The sequence below is a fragment of the Coregonus lavaretus genome (genome assembly GCF_964263955.1).
Source record: "Coregonus lavaretus genome assembly, chromosome: 4".
Lineage (NCBI taxonomy): Eukaryota > Metazoa > Chordata > Actinopteri > Salmoniformes > Salmonidae > Coregonus > Coregonus lavaretus.
In genome coordinates this window covers 13,443,669-13,465,515 of record NC_139991.1, presented here as the reverse complement: position 1 = coordinate 13,465,515, position 21,847 = coordinate 13,443,669, and the positions used below count along the sequence as shown (strand labels likewise).

At 42.7% G+C, this 21,847-nt stretch overlaps 2 protein-coding genes across 2 annotated transcripts in view; both read left to right on the top strand.

Moving 5' to 3' along the window:
* LOC311128578 (uncharacterized protein) overlaps positions 1-13,989 on the top strand; it is a gene marked incomplete at both ends in the record, with an annotated part of 47,440 nt that extends 33,451 nt beyond the window's left edge. Inside the window, 3 exons of the mRNA XM_084160764.1 lie at positions 931-1,128; positions 2,015-2,156; positions 13,590-13,989. Of these exons, the coding sequence (XP_084016890.1) occupies positions 931-1,128; positions 2,015-2,156; positions 13,590-13,989 (740 nt within the window). The remainder of the gene's footprint in view (positions 1-930; positions 1,129-2,014; positions 2,157-13,589) is intronic.
* A 5,024-nt stretch (positions 13,990-19,013) lies between these two features.
* LOC311127696 (uncharacterized protein) lies at positions 19,014-21,824 on the top strand. Its single transcript, XM_084159566.1, has 2 exons — positions 19,014-19,532; positions 19,951-21,824. The coding sequence occupies exons 1-2, from the start codon at positions 19,194-19,196 to the stop codon at positions 21,304-21,306; spliced, it is 1,695 nt and encodes a 564-aa protein (XP_084015692.1). The 5' UTR covers positions 19,014-19,193; the 3' UTR covers positions 21,307-21,824.
* Positions 21,825-21,847: the final 23 nt, after the last annotated feature.

Below are 21,847 nucleotides of genomic sequence, written 5' to 3'. Positions count from 1 at the left end.
CAGCATGAAGCAGTAGACTACTCTGCTAGGTCTTCAAATCAACACACAATGCTCAATGTTGATTAAAAGATTAACATTAATTATGATCAACACAAATATTTTATAACCTCAATTATGGCAGGAATTCCTCAGCAAGGAAGAGATGAACAGAGACTAATTTGATTAGCATTTAGACAACGGCCTCCTCATAAATAAATTGATTAGATTTCTTGTCTCCTGTTGATGGGCACCCAAAAATATTTTCAGAGGCCAGACGTGGCAAAGTTAACACGGCAGCTCGTATTATCTCAGCCTGCACTTGGATATTGAATCTGTCTGTGTCATTATCTATGTGGTGTTATTTGAGTACATTTTTATTTATGTTGTTTGCTCTTATTTTGGTTTCTCTCTGGTTCTGATGAAAAGGGTGAAGGGGATTTGAGAAGAGCCACTTATGGCTGAAGTTGGGTTTTCTGCCTCCTGAGCTGACATGAAAGAGTTCCTCCCCGTGTATTTAAAAATTCTAACGGGTTGAGGATTAAATATTAAACACTGCAGACTTGGGAATCTTTTCCTCCGCTGAGGAATGAAAATCTTGGGAGTGTTCCTGACCTGCGGTCCACAGAGAGGTATGTGTATGATGAGAAATATCAGCTTACATGTTTCTCTCCATAGGGTCATGGAGGCAACGTCTCACATTGACATTGCCACAAAGGATTTGAATTTCTGCTTTACAACCAACAAAATAATGAACCTGTGTTTGTTTTTTCTCTCTCCACCTTCTCTCATCCTCTCACCACTCTCCTCTCTCCATCACCTCCCTCTCTCCCTCTTCCCCCCCCCCCCCCCCCCCCCCCCTCCTCCTCTCCACACTGTCCCTCTTTTATTCCATTGTTCTCTGCTTTCTCTCTTCTGTGGCTGTGCCCCACCTGTGGTGTGTGAACTGTGCAGTGAGCTCGAACCAGAGCAGTGCCCATGAGTACCCAGACTGCCGTGATGGGGGCAGCGAGGCCAGCCTGCTGGTGTCACCGCTGGTGGTGGCTGGCATCGTTATCGGCCTGGTGCTCTTCCTTTCCTGCGTTACCATCATTGTGGGCAGTCTGCGCAAAGACAGCCGTCTGCGCAACCCCCACCTTCGGGCCAGCTATGGTGAGTTACAGAGAGCTGTCCATCAATGAGGCCAGTGGTTGTGTTAGAGGCCAGTTCATTTATAAGCTTTAGTCTATCGGTTTTCAGTTACAAGCGGTTTCATAGGTCTTATTTACAAATCACTGGGACAAAATGTATGGCCATGCATTTTCCATGCTACTTTTCCCAGAGCTGAATCAATAGAAGATATCCAGTTCAGTCTTCTATGAACACATTTCACCCACATGGCATTAATATGCCACATTTGGCATTCTCCAGAGCTGGCATTTACACCAACCAGTGCTCTTCTCCTGAAACCTCATATAAAGGGACCACTCTCTGCCTGTGTGGTTGATAACGGAATGGGAAAAAAACTAAATATTGCGGCAAACTGAATCACACACACACACACACACACACACACACACACAAACACAAACACAGCCAAAGCCGTGTCTGTGGAAGGCCACTTGGCCCAGTGGACTGGGTCCCATTGTCAGTCCACACAGAGAAGCACAAAAAGCTCAAAGAGCATCCTTTGTATGAGGACGCGGCCCCAATCTCCCTCTGCCTGGCCAAAGGCTGATATACCCAGATTATATCACACTGGCTTCAATCACAGCCCCTCTATCTTCAAGGAGCCACATGCCCTTAGCCTTATGTTTCATAAAGATTCTGACTGCTCCAGTGTAAAAACAGTGCAGATGAGAGAGATAGACTGCTAAAATAAATATTTACTGTAAATCTGCTTATTCAGTTCAAAGTAGGATCCCTAAACCATGAGATATATAATTCAGTTGAACTGAACACAGAGAATATTTACAATCCTGACTGTGTGCTGTAGTTCACTGAGAAAAAAGCTATTGTGTTCATTAGTGTTGTATTAGACTGCCCTGCCTCTCCACAGCTCCGGATGGCTTTTCGTATGGTGGCTCCATTGGGGAGCTGAGGTCGACGTGTATCGAGGAGTTCCCTCCAGCGTTTGACTTTGACTCCTACGTGGAGACTCTATCACAAGTCAATGTGATGTATCCAGACTCCCCGCCCCAGTAAGTCATTTAACTCTACTGTATTACCACCCAAATGGCATTACGATCATCTTCATTCCTGTGGTCACCAAAATGGCTAGAGTTTTATGATGGTCCATTTGCTGTTATCTTCATACATTATGATAAATGATAAATGACCACTATTTTTCTGGATGGTTACCTCTGGGTGATTCCCAGGGTGTGTGTGTGTGTGTGTGTGTGTGTGTGTGTGTGTGTGTGTGTGTGTGTGTGTGTGTGTGTGTGTGTGTGTGTGTGTGTGTGTGTGTGTGTGTGTGTGTGTGTGTGTGTGTGTGTGTGTGTGTCTGTGTGTTTGATAGGATCTGGCTATGATAATGAAGCAGGACCAGGTAATGGAATGGAGGGATGGGCTGGGGAATGGAGAGCTGTAGTAAGGAGTAGATGTGAGAAGTGGTTAAGAGCTCTCTAATCAATCTAAAGATCACATTATCATCCACCATAGTGGAGAGCCATAGTTCCTATGATGGGCTTTCTGTACTTAGTGCACTCTTATGGTTATATGATTGAAATGTAAAGGGTTTTGGAATATATTCAATATGCATTTCATTTGTGTTCCAGTTTCCATGCAATAACTGTGGTTCTCTAGCTCAGTTAGTAGAGCACAGCGCTTGCAACGCCAGGATAGTGGGTTCAATTCCCGGGACCACCCGTATGTAAAATGTATGCACGCATGACTCAGTCATTTTGGATAAAAGCGTCTGCTAAATGATACTGTATATATCATAACTTTGCTGTAAGCCATGCTCACCTTATCAACAGTGAACAGTTGTGGGGACTGGGGATTGTGCTTGAAGATGCTTTTGAAAGCCTTTTTAGTTTCAACGTGCCAAGATGGCTGCCCTCTATCCTCCTAGTGTAGCCTTTGAAGACATACAGTAAGGAGACAGAAAGAGTAGGAGAGATAAGATAAAGAGGGGAAGAGAAAGAGAGGAAGAGGAAGAGAGGGAAAAAAAGACTCCATTTACACACCAGCCTTCAGTTCTCCTGCACACTTGCTGAGTTAGGTCTGGCCTCGGTAACCTCTCTGAGGTTGAGTTGAACCATGCTGTTGTGTCAAGACGTTCATTAGAGCACTGTTGCACAGCTCAACTCTTTCATGGCTGGGTGCTCCGCCTCACACTCTAAACTCTCCGCCCAGCACGCAGCCTGCTTCGCTCCCTGAACAAGCCTCTGGTGCTGCTGGTAAATGCCACTGCTTTGCAGTGAAAGACGCCCGGTGTGTTTGATCTAAATGGCAGCCCAGCTAATTGGCGTCTTTAATAATTCAGCCATATTCCTCTCTCTTGCAGTTTGGTCTGCCATCCTTTCTAAAGACACTCATGAAGTGTTGATGCCAGCTGATAAAAGAAGGTTAAAGAAATGAGAGTCTTGAATACAATCTAGAATACATTGAGTGTAATACATGGTACAATAAACTCTGTTTCTCACTACCTCTCTCAATGAGAGGAGAGGATCACCTTAGGTTTGTGTAACAAAATGGAAGCAAGCTCCACCTGAGCACCAGTCTTGACAGTTGGTTTAAAAATTACTTGACAGATAGAACTCAATGTATATCTACTGATGGTGTTAAATCAGGTTTTCTGGAGATAATGAAAAGTATCCCGCAGGTGTCAATTCTGTGTCCTGTACTTTTTACATTAACAATATTGAAAAATTGTAACCTGCAATTGTATGCCGATGATACTGTTGTGTATGCTATTACCCCCACGGTTGACCAGGCTCTATCTGAACTACAGTCATTGTATTACAGAAAAACTTTATTGACCTGAAATTAGTATTGAATGCAGGTAAAACTAAGTAAATGTTTTTCTCAAGAGTGCATAAAAATAACTCTGATGATTTAAACATATGTACTTTGGATGGTGTCCATATTAAATAAAAAAAATAAAGTACTGATCATGTTGATCATGTCCCTGCTTACAAATATCTGGGCATTTGGATAGATGAAAAGCTGTCTTTTAAAAAGCATTATGATGAGTTAGTTAAGAAGCTGAGAATAAAAATGGGCTTCTTCTATAAAAAATAGGTAATGCCTCTCGCTAAATAGTAGAAAGCAGATTATTCAGTCGACGTTCCTATCATAGACTATGATGACATCATCTATATGAACTCAGCTGCCACTTCATTAAAGCCGTTAGATGCAGTTTATCATAGCGCACTGCGCTTTAATACGGGCGACAGTTTTAGTACTCATCACTGCATTCTCCACCAGAAAGTTGGTTGGCCCTCTTTGATGTCATGTAGGTTGATACATTGCTATTTTTCTGGTATAAAGCCCTTTTACAAAAACTCCCACTGTAGCTAACATGATTACTAAACCTTAGACAGGGATGGCTAACTCTGGAAATTCCTTTGGTCTCTACTGAGTTAGATAAATCAGCTTTTAGTTTTCTTGCACCTTATTTGTGGAACAATCTTCAAAGTGTTCTTAAATTTGATGTTTTGGTGCCTCTAGGGCAATTCAGAAAGCTGATTGAGGACCTTATTACTGATGAATGTGTTTGTTTTTTATGACCGTGTTTTTCTTTCTTTCTTTCTGCTTGCATTTTGTATTTATATTTTGATGTGTGTATTTTCTGTAATTTCTGTAATTCAGGGCTCATCTGTAAAAGAGACCTTGGTCGCAGTATGACTCCCTGATTTAAAAAAAGAAGAAAAAAAGTTGTTTCCTCACAGAGAGAGGGTAGGCTACGGAGCAGCAGTTCTTTATTCCATGTTTAGGTTCAGAGTCCAGTTAATGCACTCTTTCCTCACTGTGATTGGATTACATAGGAGGAGGAGGAGGCTTAATCCTGACAGTCCTCTAAACCTCCACAGGCTCAATCTGCAGGTCTAGACATCCTGCCAGCCTCCACCACATCATCTCCACTCTGATCCCTGGCTGACACTACACCTGTTTACTGACTACTGGGCTGTGATCACATCCTAAACAGCTCCTGATGATTTCACTATCAAGGAATTACCCCATGTATTTCAGAATTAAGATAGAAAACAAACCTGAAAGGAAATGCAACCTTTCTGTAACTAGATGGACTGACTGTGGGTTTGGTTTGAAGCCACCCACCTTCCCCTCCCCTCCCTCAAGTATAAAGATGAGATAAGATAATTAGGTGGATGCTTACATTTGTCCTATTTGTGAATTGGAAATGTGTTTTTTGCATATCACACTGACACACCCTCGGAGAGTGGGGTCAGAGCATGGGTCAGTCATTATTGACGGCGACCCTGGAACAATTAGGGTTAAGTGCCTTGCTCAAAGGCACATAGACAGATTTTTCCCCTAGTCGGCTGAGGGATTTGACCAAACGACCTTTCGGTTACTGGCCCAACGCTCCTAACCGCTAGACTCCGTTTGTGTGTGTGTGTGTGTGTGTGTGTGTGTGTGTGTGTGTGTGTGTGTGTGTGTGTGTGTGTGTGTGTGTGTGTGTGTGTGTGTGTGTGTGTGTGTGTGTGTGTGTGTGTGTGTGTGTGTGTGTGTGTGTGTGTGTGTGTGTGTGTGTGTGTGTGTGTGTGTTTGTTTGTTTATCCGGCTCAATTCTGCCTGCTTGCCCTTCAAGGTTTGTTTCACAGAGTCACAATGTTATTTACATTTATATGACAGTTCCATTAGTGTGGCGGCCCCTGTGTATGGCCCTGTGAGGGGCCTCTAAAGAGGGTGAAATTACCTCTCCCTCCAGAGGAGCCATCTGAAACATCAGGCCCTTTCCTGTTCAACAACAAATTATGAAAAATATGGAATATTACTGCCATAGACAGGGCTATTAATGTCACTGAATAGTGTGTAATTCAGTTTGGCGATATATCAATCTGCTCAATTTCTGTATAGATAGTAATGTCCTGCCTCTTTTATTCACTGGCCTTTTCCATCAGATAAACCTGTAGGTTACATATGCAAACGTAGGCTGAAGCCCCATTTATAACTGTTTCTAACATGTGTCTTTTGTCCTGATCTTGTCCACATTCTGATTGTGCCCACATTTTTAGACAGGTGTAGAATATTAAAACACGGATTGTGATCAGATTGTGAACAGGTCTTCCTGACCAACTCCGGAGGTAGTCAGGCACGCATTGTGTCTCGTAAATGTAAATGTAAATGTTAAATAATCATTATCCTGCCTTCTAAAATCATCAGTCAGGTGGCACCATTGACTTATGACATCAATATGTGTCTTAAAATAAATAAATAAATCAATATTATTTTCAAATAATTTTCAAATAATTTGCATACAGGGAGGGACCAAGAAATCTGGTCAGCATGTGGACACAGTGGATGGATAAGAGACACATTTAAATACCATGTGTAGATGCATATCTGAAAATGTGGGAACAGTCAGAATGTGGGCAAGATCAGGACAGGATGCATGTTAACGCCAGGTATAAACAAGGTTTACAAGAGAGAGACTGAGTGGGCACGAATGAGAGGAAGAGGAAGAGGAGGTTTAGCCAATCGTGTCTCTTAACATGAAAAACACAAGTCTTTGTTCTGCGCTAAATACCAACACCTGGTTGTTGATAGTCAGAGCTTGTCCTTTAATGAGACACATGCTATTGATCAACAGATGCAACAAATTGTCAACAACGGTGTTGATCTTTGCAGTGTCACGGCTACATCTAAGAAAGTCCTACGCTAACACAACATATTTGATGATAAGACCAGACAGGATTACTAGCTTCTAATTGGCAAATTGTCATGTAGTGCTTGTGTTTTCAAGCCTTTAGAGAGCTTGTGTTATTATTGGTTTAGATGTTAGGCTCCACTGTTAGATGGGGTTAGTGGTGGTTAGCTTGGGTGTTGGCGCTGGCGCTGAACAAGCCACTCTGTCAATGCCTCTGCCTCTCATAGCCTCCATCCATCTCTGTTACGCTGTGGAGGGAGGGAAATCACTCCTCATATTAACAGAGGCACGATTCCTGTCTGAGGCCTAATGCGCTTTTATCACTCCCAAACTACGTCTTCTCAAACTATGTCTTCTTCGCTGCTGTGCCAATTAACGTGGGAAACCACACCACAGGAATGTTTTCTTATGCCTGAATTTAGGCTCAAATGTGTCATAGCTTGAGGTAGATTTAGATCAGGAAAAATATCCAGTGCAAAATAGAGATATCTAAGTCTGTTGGCCGAGGACCAGTGCATTGGAGAGGATGAAAGAGAGAGTATGTTTTGAAGTGTACATTGTGTGCATAGTCAGGGATAGGAGGCAGTGGGGTGGAGTGGATAGAGGGAAAGGCATGTGATGCAGGGCAGTGCTGCCATGGCCACAGATGGCTCAGGGAAACCACAGAGCTTACACCACCTAGATCAACAACTCACCTGTGGAGCCTGTGAAGGGACTTGCTTCCGCAGAGGGAGAACTGGGCACATCCCAGCACAAATATACACACGCACACACACACCACACTGTTATATTATTTACATATACACTGAGTGTACAAAACATTAAGAACACCTTCATAATATTGAGTTGCCCTCCTCCCCCCTTTTGCCCTCAGAACAGACTCAATTCGTCAGAGCATGGACTCTATAAGGTGTCGAAAACATTCCACAGGGATGCTGGCACATGTTGACTCTAATGCTTCCCACAGTTGTGTCAAGTTGGCTAGATGTCCTTTGGATGGTGGTCCATTTTTGATACACATGGGAAACTGTTGAGCGTGAAAAACCCAGCAGTGTTGCAGTTCTTGACTCAAACCGGTGCGCCTGGCACCTACTACCATCCCCTATTGAAAGGCACTTAAATCTTTTGTCTGGCCCATTCACCCTCTGAATGACACACATACACAATCCATGTCTCAATTGTCTCAAGCCTTAAAAATCCTTCTTTAACCTGTCTCCTCCCCTTCATCTACACTATTTGAAGTGGATTTAACAAGTGACATCAATAAGGGATCATAGCTTTCACCTGGATTCTCCTGGTCAGTCTATGTCATAGAAAAAGCAGGTGAACTTCATGTTTTGTACACTGAGTTTTTTTTCACTCATCTAAACACACACGCATGCACAAACTCACACTAACATCTACAGGTATATGCACAATAATGTATGCACATCACAATCACACACTGTTGCTCTTGTCCGTAGCTCTACAGGCATGGGCCTCTGACAGTGCCAGGGAGCTGAAAGAGTGAGCTCCCTGTGCCAGCCCCGCAGTGCAGTGGACAGACCGGGCCATATGCTCCAGTCAGTGCTGTCATCTCTCCAGAGCCACAGGCTAGAAGCCAGAGGTCCTCCCTCTAGTGACCCACACCTCTCCTTGGGCTTTGGAGTACATTGTATACCCATAAAGATTCATATAGTATTGCGTTTTACTTTAAACTTTTTGACCGCATCATAGTTGTGAATGCCTCTCTAGGCATTGGAAAGTAACACATTCTGTGTCATATGCACCGCAAGTTTTCTGTAGAAGTCCCATGGTTCTCCATACTGTAGTTTCATCCTATGACAAATTATGCCCAGATTACAAATGATACAGCTGTGCTCAGGGAAATTAATGTGTATGCAAACATACATTTACCAGAGCGACTTACAGGAGCAATTACGGTTAAGTGCCTTGCTCAAGGGCACATCGCCAGATTTTCACCTAGTCAGCTCGGGGATTCGAACCAGCGACCTTTCGATTACTGGGCCAATGTACTTAACCGCTAGTTTACCTGCCGCCCCATACAGCATGTAGATTATTACAAACAGCAGTAGACTGCAGGATTGATTAGACAAAATCTAAACAGGGCTAGGCTGTAGCGGTGTTATATCTGACATTGCTAGCTAATAATGAATTGTTTTTAGGATGCAACACCTTGTGTTAGCATCCTAGGTGACTTATAGTTCCCACAAGGGGGGCGACTGCAACGTGCAAAACATTCTCACCCGAATCAGAGGGGGGATTCTCAGCTTGGTGTAACACTCATGAAACCTGGGCATGAAAAGAGCTAGGCCCTCAGGTGTCCACAGCGCTACCATACCTGGCAAACACATTCTGGAGTGACTCTCGACAAATGTCTGTATCAGCATGTTTATTTAAAGAGAAAAGTCCTATTTTCAATGTTTATGTGGAGCTGGTAGTTTGTTGCACCCTGAAGGGATTAAAAACATTGCTGAGCTGTGTGATGAATATCAGACACACGTAAACAAACACACACACACACACACACACACTTCTGCAAACTGAGACTCTCACCCTCTTTCCTGGATCAGCGTGGTCATAATTTATTCATGACAACTAGTAGGAAAAAAGAACTGCTGAAAGTAACCGGGGCAACAGCTGATATTCCTTCTGACTGGAGCTGACTAACAGTATGGGTTAGAAAGGTTAAGAGATATGTGGGTGTTATGTACAGTATTTAGTGCAGCGTTTCCCAAACTAGGGGTTGCGACCCCATGGGGTCGTCTGATTGAAAATGGGGTTGCAAGAGAAACTGGATAAAAAATCACTTGGTTCATAGAACCACGGTTACGTCAGTAACCTCTGGTAGTTGTTAGATGCGGTTGTAATAAACAGAGCGGTTTCTGTTTTCTTCCTACAAATGTCGCTCTATCGTTTGAACGGTTTAAACTACAAAATATTATGACCCCATCACTGAACGATAAGACTATCAGGAACACATACAGGTCTTCTGTTTCCCTCTACGATGCCCACAAGCCACGCAGGTCTCATTAGAACAGAGTGGACAAGACCAGGCACTAAAGACTGGGGTGGAAAAAACATCATCTACACAGAAGATCATACAAAGTTATTGCCTGATGATCTTCTGAACTTCGCAATACCTTTTTGATGCATTTTAGTCACTTCAAACCATACTTCCCTCAGATTTAAATACTGCCATAAATACTGTCAGACTGATTTGTAATAGACTAATTAAAAAAGTAAACATTGGCCGTTGATTCCATCACTTTTTTTACATGGTGGGGTCGCACATTTTTTTAAATGTCAAAATAGTGTCGTGGACCCAAAAAGTTTGGGAACCCCTGATTTAGTGCTTTTGAAGGGTGCCAGTGCTCGACAGTGATTACTAGCAAAACAAACCCTTCTCTACCCACAACATCAGGATACTTCAAGTAGTCAGGTGACCCCTGGTCAGTTTGTTCTGATACTGCCCAGCTGTCTGCACAGCTGTAACCAACGATGCATAAGAGTAAGGAATACAATCTACTCGATAACAGAAAGTTACCAGAGAGAATTTGAACTAATAAGATAATGCAATGTTTACTAATTTCTTATTAGCATCATCCTCCTCTTCAACTCTCAGAAGAAAATATTTGAGATAAGAAAAAAAAGTAGTTGAGAGATACTTTATGTATCACCACTGACTGCCAGTTGTGTCATCACCTCTCAATAGTAAGTTGGCGTTTCTGTGCCCACTGCTTTAATGTTGCTGTGTTATGCAGTCATTACATAACAGAGCATGCTACAGTATTGAGCGTTACACATGCAGAGCCAGAGGGAGGAAACGAGTGCATTTTTTTTTTCTTTGGTTACACAGTTACAAAGTATCTCAAATGCTCTCACCTTTTTTATAAAGTATCTAAGATCACTCTCACCTTTTAACTCAAAATCGTAAACAAATATTTTTCAATGTGTCGATCCAGGGGCGGCAGATAGCTTAGTGGTTAAGAGCATTGTGCCAGTAACCGAAAGGTTGCTGGTTCTAATCCCCGAGCCGACTAGGTGAAAAATCTGTCGATGTGCGCTTGAGCAAGGCACTTAACCCTAATTGCTCCTGTAAGTCGCTCTGGATAAGAGCCTCTGCTAAATGACTAAAATGTTTATTTTTTATTTTTTTTATGTAATGTAAAGTACAATAGAAGAAAAAAAAAGAATGTTGTCCGTCAGGTTTCACTCTGCATTTGTACTGCTGTATGGCAAATTAATGGCCCACTGTAGTCTTGCGTAGCAAATGGACTTATGAACCATTTTTGCACTATAGCACCGGCTAATGGCAAGTCCTGTTTTGGTCTGTAACCCCGGATCATGTGAAATCTTTCTGTCCTGCTGTGTTCTGGGGACATTAAGTCTGTCTGAATGAGCTGGAGTGCGGCCGGGAGTCTAAAACAGCTCTGCACGCAGGCAGACAGGCAGCACTCTGCAGCACAGTGATGGCGGTTGGAGGGAGCAGAGGCCGGGGAGTAAGTCAGCTACACGGCTCATTTGAAATCAAGCAGTCATTACTGAGGCTCCTGAACAGCATCTTTTACTGTCCCACTGAGCACAGAGCACCAGCAGAGGAGAGGAGCCGTTACCTGACTCTGTATTAGTCTCTATGAGGAGCAGATACCTGACTGTATGAGTCTCTATGAGGAGCAGATACCTGACTGTATGAGTCTCTATGAGGAGCAGATACCTGACTCTGTATGAGTCTCTATGAGGAGCAGATACCTGACTGTATGAGTCTCTATGAGGAGCAGATACCTGACTCTGTATGTCTCTATGAGGAGCAGATACCTGACTGTATGAGTCTCTATGAGGAGCAGATACCTGACTGTATGAGTCTCTATGAGGAGCAGATACCTGACTGTATGAGTCTCTATGAGGAGCAGATACCTGACTCTGTATGTCTCTATGAGGAGCAGATACCTGACTGTATGAGTCTCTATGAGGAGCAGATACCTGACTTTATGAGACTCTGTATAAAGAGTAGCTCACATACTTTTGTTTACCTCAAACCCATTTGAAACCATCCGGAATAACGTTTAGAACAGAATGGGGCAATGTGGTGGCAGAAAATATATACTGAGTGTACAAAACATTAGGAACACCTTCCTAATATTGAGTTGCACCCCCTTTTTCCCTCAGAACAGCCGCAATTCGTCAGGGCATGGACTCTACAAGGTGTTGAAAGTGTTCCACTGGGATGCTGGCCCATGTTGACTCCAAGGCTTCCCACAGTTGTGTCAAGTTGGCTGGATGTCCTTTGGGTGGTGGACCATTCTTGATACACACAGGAAACTGTTGAGCGTGAAAAACCCAGCAGCATTGCAGTTCTTGACACACTCAAACCGGTGCGCCTGGCACCTACTACCATACCCCGTTCAAAGGCACTTAGATCCTATGTCTAGCCCATTCACCCTCTAAATGGCACACATACACAATCAATGTCTCAATTGTCTCAATACTTTTTTTTTTTAATTGTCCCCTCCCCTTCATATACACTGATTGAAGTGGATTTAACAGGTGACATCAATAAGGGATCATAGCTTATACCTAGATTCACCTGGTCAGTCTATGTCATGAAAAGAGCAGGTGTTTCTAATGTTTTGTACACTCAGTGTATATCTAATACACTATAGCTGGACTCATCTGATATATGAGGGCAATTGTGAATGTTCCTACTGTTTAGCTTAGCTAAACTTGTTACTGGAAATATTGTTTTCCCAGCCCTGTGCAGAGGAAGTGGAACTTTCATCCAGTCTATCATTAATAAAGATCTCATTTACTCCAGCTCCCAATGCCTTCTCTCATTAAATCTCTCAGTGTATCGCCCGACCCAGCCTGGAGGTGACAGGCTTAAGTAATCCACAGTCACAGTGCCATTTGCCTTGCTTTCCCACACCGGCTCTCTGAGAGGGTGATACTGTTAATAATTCCACAGATTAAATTATCCTGCTGTATTTTCTCTATTTCCAGATATCCCCTGGGGTCAGTGTCGGGGTAGTAGAGAGCGATTTAGCAAGTGGTTTACACATATGACGATGGTCCGTGGCAAATGTATCTCACATAATGTTATACAAGCCAGTCGGGCTGACTGACACCATTTTCGCCTCTCTCTCTCTCTCTTTCTCTCTCCGCTTATTCCTTTTGTGTTACAGGGCCTCTATAAAGCCCAGCAGCTCTAGTAGGGTGGTGGTATGTGCTAGACAGACTTCCAGTGCACTGTGGGATTGTGGGTTACGTGAGAGCTGAAATAATTGTCCATTGGCAGGCTCTCCCATGGAAAGCACCAAACCAAGACTAGCAGCCGCCACAAAGGAACAGAGCTCACAGTAGATGACAATAGTCTTCTCTAACAGGCCTGTTCCACCATTCAGATTTCTATGATGTTTAGTCACCAAACAGCCAGGACAGCTGTCATGTCATATTTATTTTCTCTTCTTATGCTAAACATTTATTTTGTGTTTGAGTTCATGTTGTTAACTACAAACATAGAAATCTGATGGACCTGGGGCGGCAGGTAGCTTAGTGGGTAAGAGCATTGTGCCAGTAACCGAAAGGTCGCTGGTTCTAATCCCGAGCCGACTAGGTGAACAATCTGTCGATGTGCCCTTAAGCAAGGCACTTAACCCTAATTGCTCCTGTAAGTCGCTCTGGATAAGAGCGTCTGCTAAATGACTAAAATGTAATGTAAATGTATACCATTGGTTGGAGATATCCTTAGGCATTTTAAAATGTTAAACCTATTTACCTGATATACTCTCCTTTATTTCAGCTATGATGAATGTGTGGGACCAGGTGCGACACAGATATACGTCCCCACAGATGACCCCCCTCCATACTCCCTCACGGACCCCTGTCAGCAGGGCCACCAGCAGGCCACCTACACCAGCCTGGAGATAGAGGAGCCGTCCGCTGGTGCTGGAGCCTCTTGGGTGTCTGCCAGCAGCGCCGCCGCCTCCCCCTACCCAATCAGACTGCACGAGCTCAGGCAGCAGCCAATATCCTCCATCTCCCTGTCAGCATTCCCCCTGGATGAGGCGCCCCCATACGAGGTGGTGGTGAGCAGGCAGAACCAGCCCATCCCTCTGATGCCCATGGACCTGCTCAAACACCCCTCAGAGGACAGCCATAGTCCCCAGAGAGCCCGAGTTGTCACACACAGGATCCTGTAGAGCTGCCTGTGCTAGTCCGCTCCAATGCTCTTTCTGCAGACAGCCACACACACACCCATCCCAGTCTGAGTAGGACAGTTTAACTCTCTTCTGCTTCTTCCAGTGTCCCTTTGTGCATGACAGGCAGTATCAAAAGAGATGGACTTTCTGGACCGAAGCTGAAAGTTTGGGTTGAACCTGAACTCAGTCCGCGCCTTTCTTTCCTTCCCTACCTCTTGGATAAGCTGTGTCCCCCGAACCCAAGATGTTACCCGCACCACTCCTCACTCTCTCTCCCTTTACTACTGGGGCACTGCCATGAAATCACAGGGCTACTTCTGGTAACCTGGGGCTGGGAGTATGGTCTTTCTGTCCAGAGGGAATTCACTTCATATTGTACATTGGTCTCAGTTTAGGAGGCATTCAAGCATTTAGGAAGCATTATCAAAGTCTGTTTTTAGCACAAAAAAACACTAGAGGTAACCTGAAGTGGTTTCACATAGATATTCTGTATGTACTGTTGGTTCTTGTTGTGTTGAAATGGAATTGCTCTTGATAAAAAACACTATAGAAAGAATGTCTAATTTCACATTTCTTCACAACATATCCATATGGTTTTATTAATATTTTCTTAATGCAAATAATATTTGATTTATATTTAGCTGACTTTAGGACTCCCACAGTCTGTAAAACGTCCAGTAATTTAAACTGATAAATATACGCCAGTGTTATACACTCTTAGAAAAAAAAGGTGCTATCTAGAACCTAAAAGGGTTCTTTGGCTGTCCCCATAAGAGAATCTTTGAAGAACCCTTTTTGGTTCCAGGTAGAACACTTTTGGTTCCATGTAGAACCCTTTCCACAGAGCGTTCTACATGGAACCCAAAAGGGTTCTACCTAGAACCAAGAAGGGTTCGCCTATGGGGACAGCCGAAGAAACCTTTTGGAACCCTATGTAGGTATTTTTGAAATAAATTAATTTTGTGGTATATGGTTTTATATGGTTTCTGGATATAAACACGTTCTAATGAGCTGGAAATACTGTATATTCTCTATAATTAGGTTTCCCCTCTGGGGGCTGAGGTCCATTTAGATCCTAACCGCTCTGTTTCAGTCTCTGAATGTGCACTGCCACACATTCCTCTTCTCTCTCTCATTACTTCTCTTTTGGGAAGAGCTTTTTTAGGTGTTCACAAGCTAAATTACTATGAACTTGACACATTCGCCAGCTAACATCAAAGTACAATATAGCTTGTAGCAGAGATACAATGGTATTTGACAATTGGTGGGAAGGAAAAATTATATTTGCACACAGTTTACTGTGATAAGGGATTTACTATACTTTAGTACTGACATCTTTGATATTATGATAAATAAACAATTCATTTTTTCAAAATACTATTCAGCCTAGACACATTGTATTTTTCAATATGCTGGAATCTTTTTAATGCTTCCAAATTATTATTCAGTATTTTGTTTTTGGTTGTGAGTATTCATTGTACAGATAAACTGTCTTCAGATTACATGTCTATCATCCATGTATAAGTGGTATAAAAATGACTGTGCCTGCCAAGCACTAAGTCTAAGACTGTTAGACTGCTTAACATTGCAGCCATAATAACTTGCAACACTGATTAACAAATCAAGAGCTTTCCTTTTCTAAATAGCTTATTATTTTTCAAGGCTTGTGTTACTTTGTTAAGTTATTCAGATAAGTCTATGTTTATCATTGAAACCCCAGAAAAAGCACTCTCAGATGATGTATAAAACTGTATTTGTGAAGTCAATGACCCCGTCACCTTTGCATTTGGCCCCAGAACTTGGTATCTCTGTTCCTGCCCCCCTCTCATTCTCATTGTCTCCCGCATTTATCTTACCAAATCCCTTATTGTGAAGTGATATCCTCACTGATGAACCCTTAAATAATATTTTATAAATGAATTAGTCGCATGATTGCATTGCTGGCATTGTGGATAAAAGTTATAAAGAGATGAGTATTTATTTAGAATAGCTTTATCAATAATATGTGTAACTGTGGAAAGACTACTATTAAATAGTTTTTGTGAGATTCACCAGAATGTAGATGTACTACAACACAGATGCTTTGCACTAGAGAGAATCGTATAAAGACTAAAGATCAACAGGTTATTTTCTTGCATTACATTCTTGTGCCGATCTTCATCGAATGGATTTGACTTTGAGAGTTCATTAAATGGCTTTTAAAAACCAAACGCTGTTCTCAGCACTTGTTAATACATAGTCTATTTGTGGTCAGAATTGTCATGTCAAGCCCTATAAATAAAGCAATATTTGGGCTGAAAATTGTGTTAATGAGCATTTACTTGATGCTTATTATTATGTAGCTGCTGCAAATCTAGCGATGCTATACGATAATAATGATGAGCTTGTGTTTCATAAACTGAAATCTAAAAGTGCAATGCAGTGAATAGTACAACATATTAGATTGTGAGCATTGTGACACACACAGAGGCATCTAGAAATGCAACTTTACCTGCCTTTACAAGTCAGTAGAAATGCACTGTAACTGTGTTGGAAGACCTAGTCCAATACCTGTTGATGTGAAACTGCAATGCGGTTAACTCTGGTCTTACATGCTGTTTCGTCTTTGTCTTACCTCCTTTTGGTAGCACAATAGGTACATGTCCAACATAAATGTGAAATGATGTGTAATACTGTACATGTACACTTCCAACGTATAGTTTCCCTATAAATCCCACTTTGTACACAACTGTCCTGTGTGACAAGGATTGTTGTTTCCTATAATCACAGTCATCAACGTATATCCATATTTTGTATTAGAGCTTTTATTAATTTCTTATATTGGGGAAAGTAAATAAATTTGACCTCTATGATTTGAGTCGGCGTGACTGTTCGTTCTGGTTTTGCTACTCTGGGCATTGAAATCGCCTTCCTGTTTTACATGTAGGCTACACCTAGGAGTATCCGGTTTTACATGTAGGCTACACCTAGGAGGATCCTGTTTTACATGTAGGCTACACCTAGGAGTATTCGGTTTTACATGTAGGCTACACCTAGGAGTATCCGGTTTTACATGTAGGCTACACCTAGGAGTATCCTGTTTTACATATAGGCTACACCTAGGAGTATTCTGTTTTACATGTAGGCTACACCTAGGAGTATTCTGTTTTATATGTAGGCTACACCTAGGAGTATTCTGTTTTACATGTCGGCTATACCTAGGAGTATTCTGTTTTACATGTAGGCTACATCTAGGAGTATTCTGTTTTACATGTAGGCTACACCTAGGAGAATACTGTTTTACATGTAGGCTATACCTAGGAGTATTCTGTTTTACATGTAGGCTACACCTAGGAGTATTCTGTTTTACATGTAGGCTACACCTAGGAGTATTCTGTTTTACATGTAGGCTACACCTAGGAGTATTCTGTTTTATATGTAGGCTACACCTAGGAGTATTCTGTTTTACATGTAGGCTACACCTAGGAGTATTCTGTTTTATATGTAGGCTACACCTAGGAGTATTCTGTTTTACATGTAGGCTATACCTAGGAGTATTCTGTTTTACATGTAGGCTACATCTAGGAGTATTCTGTTTTACATGTAGGCTACACCTAGGAGACTACTGTTTTACATGTAGGCTATACCTAGGAGTATTCTGTTTTACATGTAGGCTACACCTAGGAGTATTCTGTTTTACATGTAGGCTACACCTAGGAGTATTCTGTTTTACATGTAGGCTACACCTAGGAGTATTCTGTTTTACATGTAGGCTACACCAAGGAGTATTCTGTTTTACATGCAGGCTATACCTAGGAGTATTCTGTTTTACATGTAGGCTATACCTAGGAGTATTCTGTTTTACATGTAGGCTACACCTAGGAGTATTAACTCTAATAGAAATAGGAGGAGGAGCATTACTATTAATAAACATAGGGATGATAGAGGAGGGAGTTGTGGATGAGGAGTGTTTGTATAGCATCCAAAAGTGCAGAAACAGTGTAGCGCAATTATCTACATTGGCAAAATGTTTCCCTAAATGTTTTCCCAATCCAATGCTGCTATGTATAATGCATGGGAATATGTTGTGACATCCTGTCTGTTCACAGCCATTCATTCCACTCTGATCTGCTCTGACTGTTGTGTTTGGATGGTGGGCTAGCTAGCTAATGTAAATCAAACTGAGCAGATGGTCTGTGCCGTTTCTCTGCTCCTAATTACCCTCGTTGCCCAGTGCAAGGCTCCTATTAGGGCGTGCCAGCAGAAAGCTAATTTCCTCTAGTGCCACTGCACTCTGGATAATACGTCCACAGCGTCCATTATGAGGCTTTGTGAATACTGCACTCACCCAGATCTTATTGACTAAGGAGGGAAATCATTTAAACTGTGTTTTCCTTCCTGGTGTGACTGACAAAGCAGAGAGCTCTCTGGAGCAGCTCTGGTCTCTGTAGCGAGTTAGAGGTGATGAAAGAGGTTACCATAGGTCAGGCGGACATCATCAGTGATAGAACCTCATAGATGTGTTTTACAGCGATGTCTCCAAGGTATCCAATCACCTAAATGCCTGAACAATCACCATGCCATTGCAAAATTGTTTTAACATTATCACTATTCAACTGAAACATTCTCTAAATCAGGCTGTTCCAAGGGAGGGAGGAGATACCACTATGCATTCATAATTCAAGGGTTTATCATCATTCTCTATCTCATTGTCAGGGAGAATGTTGTTTTTGGTGGGACATGTAACATATATCACCTGTAGCAGCACAGAAAAACAAACTGATGGAGAGAGATACACTGGAAGTTGATTAATTAGCGTTACAGAGAAGAACTGCTACAGCCTTTTCAGAATTATCTCAGGTTTGTGGCATGACTAGAATATAATATTTTTTTATTTCCTGTAGCACCATCTGTTGGAAGACGCATGTCTTTAGTCTAGAACAGAAATTTTATATTTTATCCTCTGGATGTCAGTCGTGCAATGCAACAACACAAAGCCGATACTGAAGGAGAAACTTCATTGATACATCTAATGTCACCGTAGCCTAACTGTAGCGAAACAGTCATGCTTCCGCATTTTGTAAATTTTTACCTACTTGACTAGCCTGTCCGATCTCTTTCACTTCCACTCTTGTCATACTTCCTTGTTCCTATGTTATTGCTAAATCCGATAAGAAGCGTCTAGCCTAGCTAAACAGTATTTTTCAACCAAAAAAAAACAAAACATGCAGGACGGTGTCGGTGACCAAACACCTGTAGCGCGTAAAGAGGCTTTCGACGATTACCTAAATTACTATGATCAGATTTGGAGTAATGGTAACCTGAAACTATGCCAAGAGAAACTGGTTACTGAGGGAGCTAGACGATTTTTGCTGTTAGAGACAGACCCCGGAGAAAGATTTTCTAATTTTGACTTCTACCTTACTGCATCCGAATGCCTAAAACAAGGATTTAAAGATTGTAGGACATTCTTCAGTGCGCTCATCAAAGCCACAGAGGTGTTGGAGATTTTCTGTGTAAATCTGTTTCTTTACCCATGGAAGAAGGAAATCAAGATGCTCAAGGTAAAGATATAAATAGTATGGTATTCATAGTTCGACAAATTAGGCCTAGGCTGCTTTTATCTTGCGCAATGCACCCAAGCAAGTGGGGTGAAGAGTTGTATAGACTTAGGCTAGGATAATGTTCAAATTAGTATTATCAGAGTAAGAAATAAATAGAGGGATAATATATGACTATGGTTTTACATTGAATCGCCATCTCTAATCACAGGCCACATATATAAAGGTGCAGCTGTCACATATCAGGAAGTGAAAGTAAACTGTATGAGGCTATATTATTTGCTGGGCTTGTGAAATGTCAAAAAGTTAAGCATGATTTGAAACTTGAGAGGATTAAAGTACAGATGTTCTCTATACTGTAGTGATCACGTTCTTAAGTTTAATTAAGTTGTCATAATTAACACTCTTATCTCCCACTCAGACTTTCACTGGCCCCTTTGTCTACTGCATCCAGCCTGTCCTGACAAAGAGTGCCACGAAAAGTATCCTTGAAACAATAGGATATCATCTGGAGACTGACACAGAGTACCGACTCACAAACAATGCAGACCCTGAAACAGCCATGAAAATGGGTTTTGAGCTTTTCCTGGCCCGAACAGAGTGTGAGTACCTGTTGGAGCTCATGGGTCAGCGGTCACAGCCTGAGTGTCTGGAGATTCTACAGAGGAGAGCTGCACAACTACCTCACACCCAGAGGGCTGCCGAAGAGACAGCAAAGGACTCTGAAACAGAGCCCTTACCAATGCAAAAAGAAGAGGAGGAGAATGAGGATAAGGGTCTATCTAATGGTTGTTCCCTGGTAGACCCAGGACCAGTGGAGACCGATGAGGGGGACTTAACCGAGGAGAACCCTTTCACCGCTAGCACACCAGGCAGGCAACAGGATGATGGAGAGATACCCCTCAACCTGGAAGTTCAGTCCATTGAGATGACACACTCTCCAGGAATCAGACCTCCCAGGGCATTCTTGAACGATGACAGGTCTATCCTGGAGATGCAGCAGAATTACCCAGACCTTGCCATAAGGCAGAAACCAATATTCAGTAAGCCACTGGGTGGACCTCCTGTAGCGCGGGGGCGACTTATCAAAGGGAACACACCTGAGGAAGGTAGCAGTGCAGCCAACTTAGCCGGCAGTGATATAAGTGGTCCCCAGTCCATCTCCATTCACACCACAGCAGCACCAAAATCCCATCTCACAGAAGCAGTCCCAAAACTCCAGCCTCCAGAAGGTAAGGCCTACAAGACTAGTGCCACGCTCCATGGATCAACTCCTCCACAGGCAGAAGTGACCAGAGAGGGTCAGGAGGCCGATGATGCAGACGAGCTGAGCAAGCTGACTGAGACGATGGGCCAACTGCATGTCCATGAGCACAAGGTGGAGGAGCACCTGAAATACCCTGTAGAAGAGACAGCACCGCCACATGCCAGTTGCCATGACGTGTTCCCTCACCAGGGTTCTGCAGGGGACCAGAGCCAGCCCCTAATGTGCCATCCTTCTCTGGTGCCGGTCTGTAACATCCCAGGCTGTAACAGCTGTGAAGGAGCAGACGGTCCCCATAAACAAATTCCTGGTAAGGATACCATCAAAGAGCCACCTCACTCCATCTATGTCCCAACCAGCCTCCTTGACCCCCCAGTGCTGGACCCTACTGCTCCTGACCACCCCCCCTCCGCAGGCCCTCAGCACCAGGACATGGAGGGCCCCATCCCTCAGCCCACAGAGGACGAGCTGACTCGGACCTTTGTCTTGATTGACATGTCTGTTCAGGTCTAAAACAGCACTTGCCACTAAGTTGTTTTGGTCTGGGGCTCATAATAACGTCTGGAACGGAGCAAATGGAATGGCATCAAACCATGTGTTTGATGTATTTGATACCATTCCACCCTTTCTGCTCCAGCCATTACCATGAGCCCGTCCTCCCCAATTAAGGTGCCACCAACCTCCTGTGGATTCAATGTCTGAAGGTGACAAGAAGAATGACATCATTGAATTTAATTCCTCTTCAGTATTTTCTGGTCTTTGTTTTGTACCGTTTCTCAGGTGATATCGACTTTTAATACAGTGTTAATCATGCTTGACCTAATTTATGAGGTGGAGGTAATGTTTCCACTGTGTCCTCTTATGTACAGTGCCTTACTGAAATGAATTCTATGCCAATCCTGCACTTACTTTCCTTGCTCATTGTCATTGAGACCACTGAATGTTTTGTAATGTTTATGGAAATGTAAGTCCAATTGTATTCAGAATGTTATGACCTTTTTTAACTCAAATAAAAATGTATGGAAAACTTTCATGGTCTTCAGAAGTTCAAATG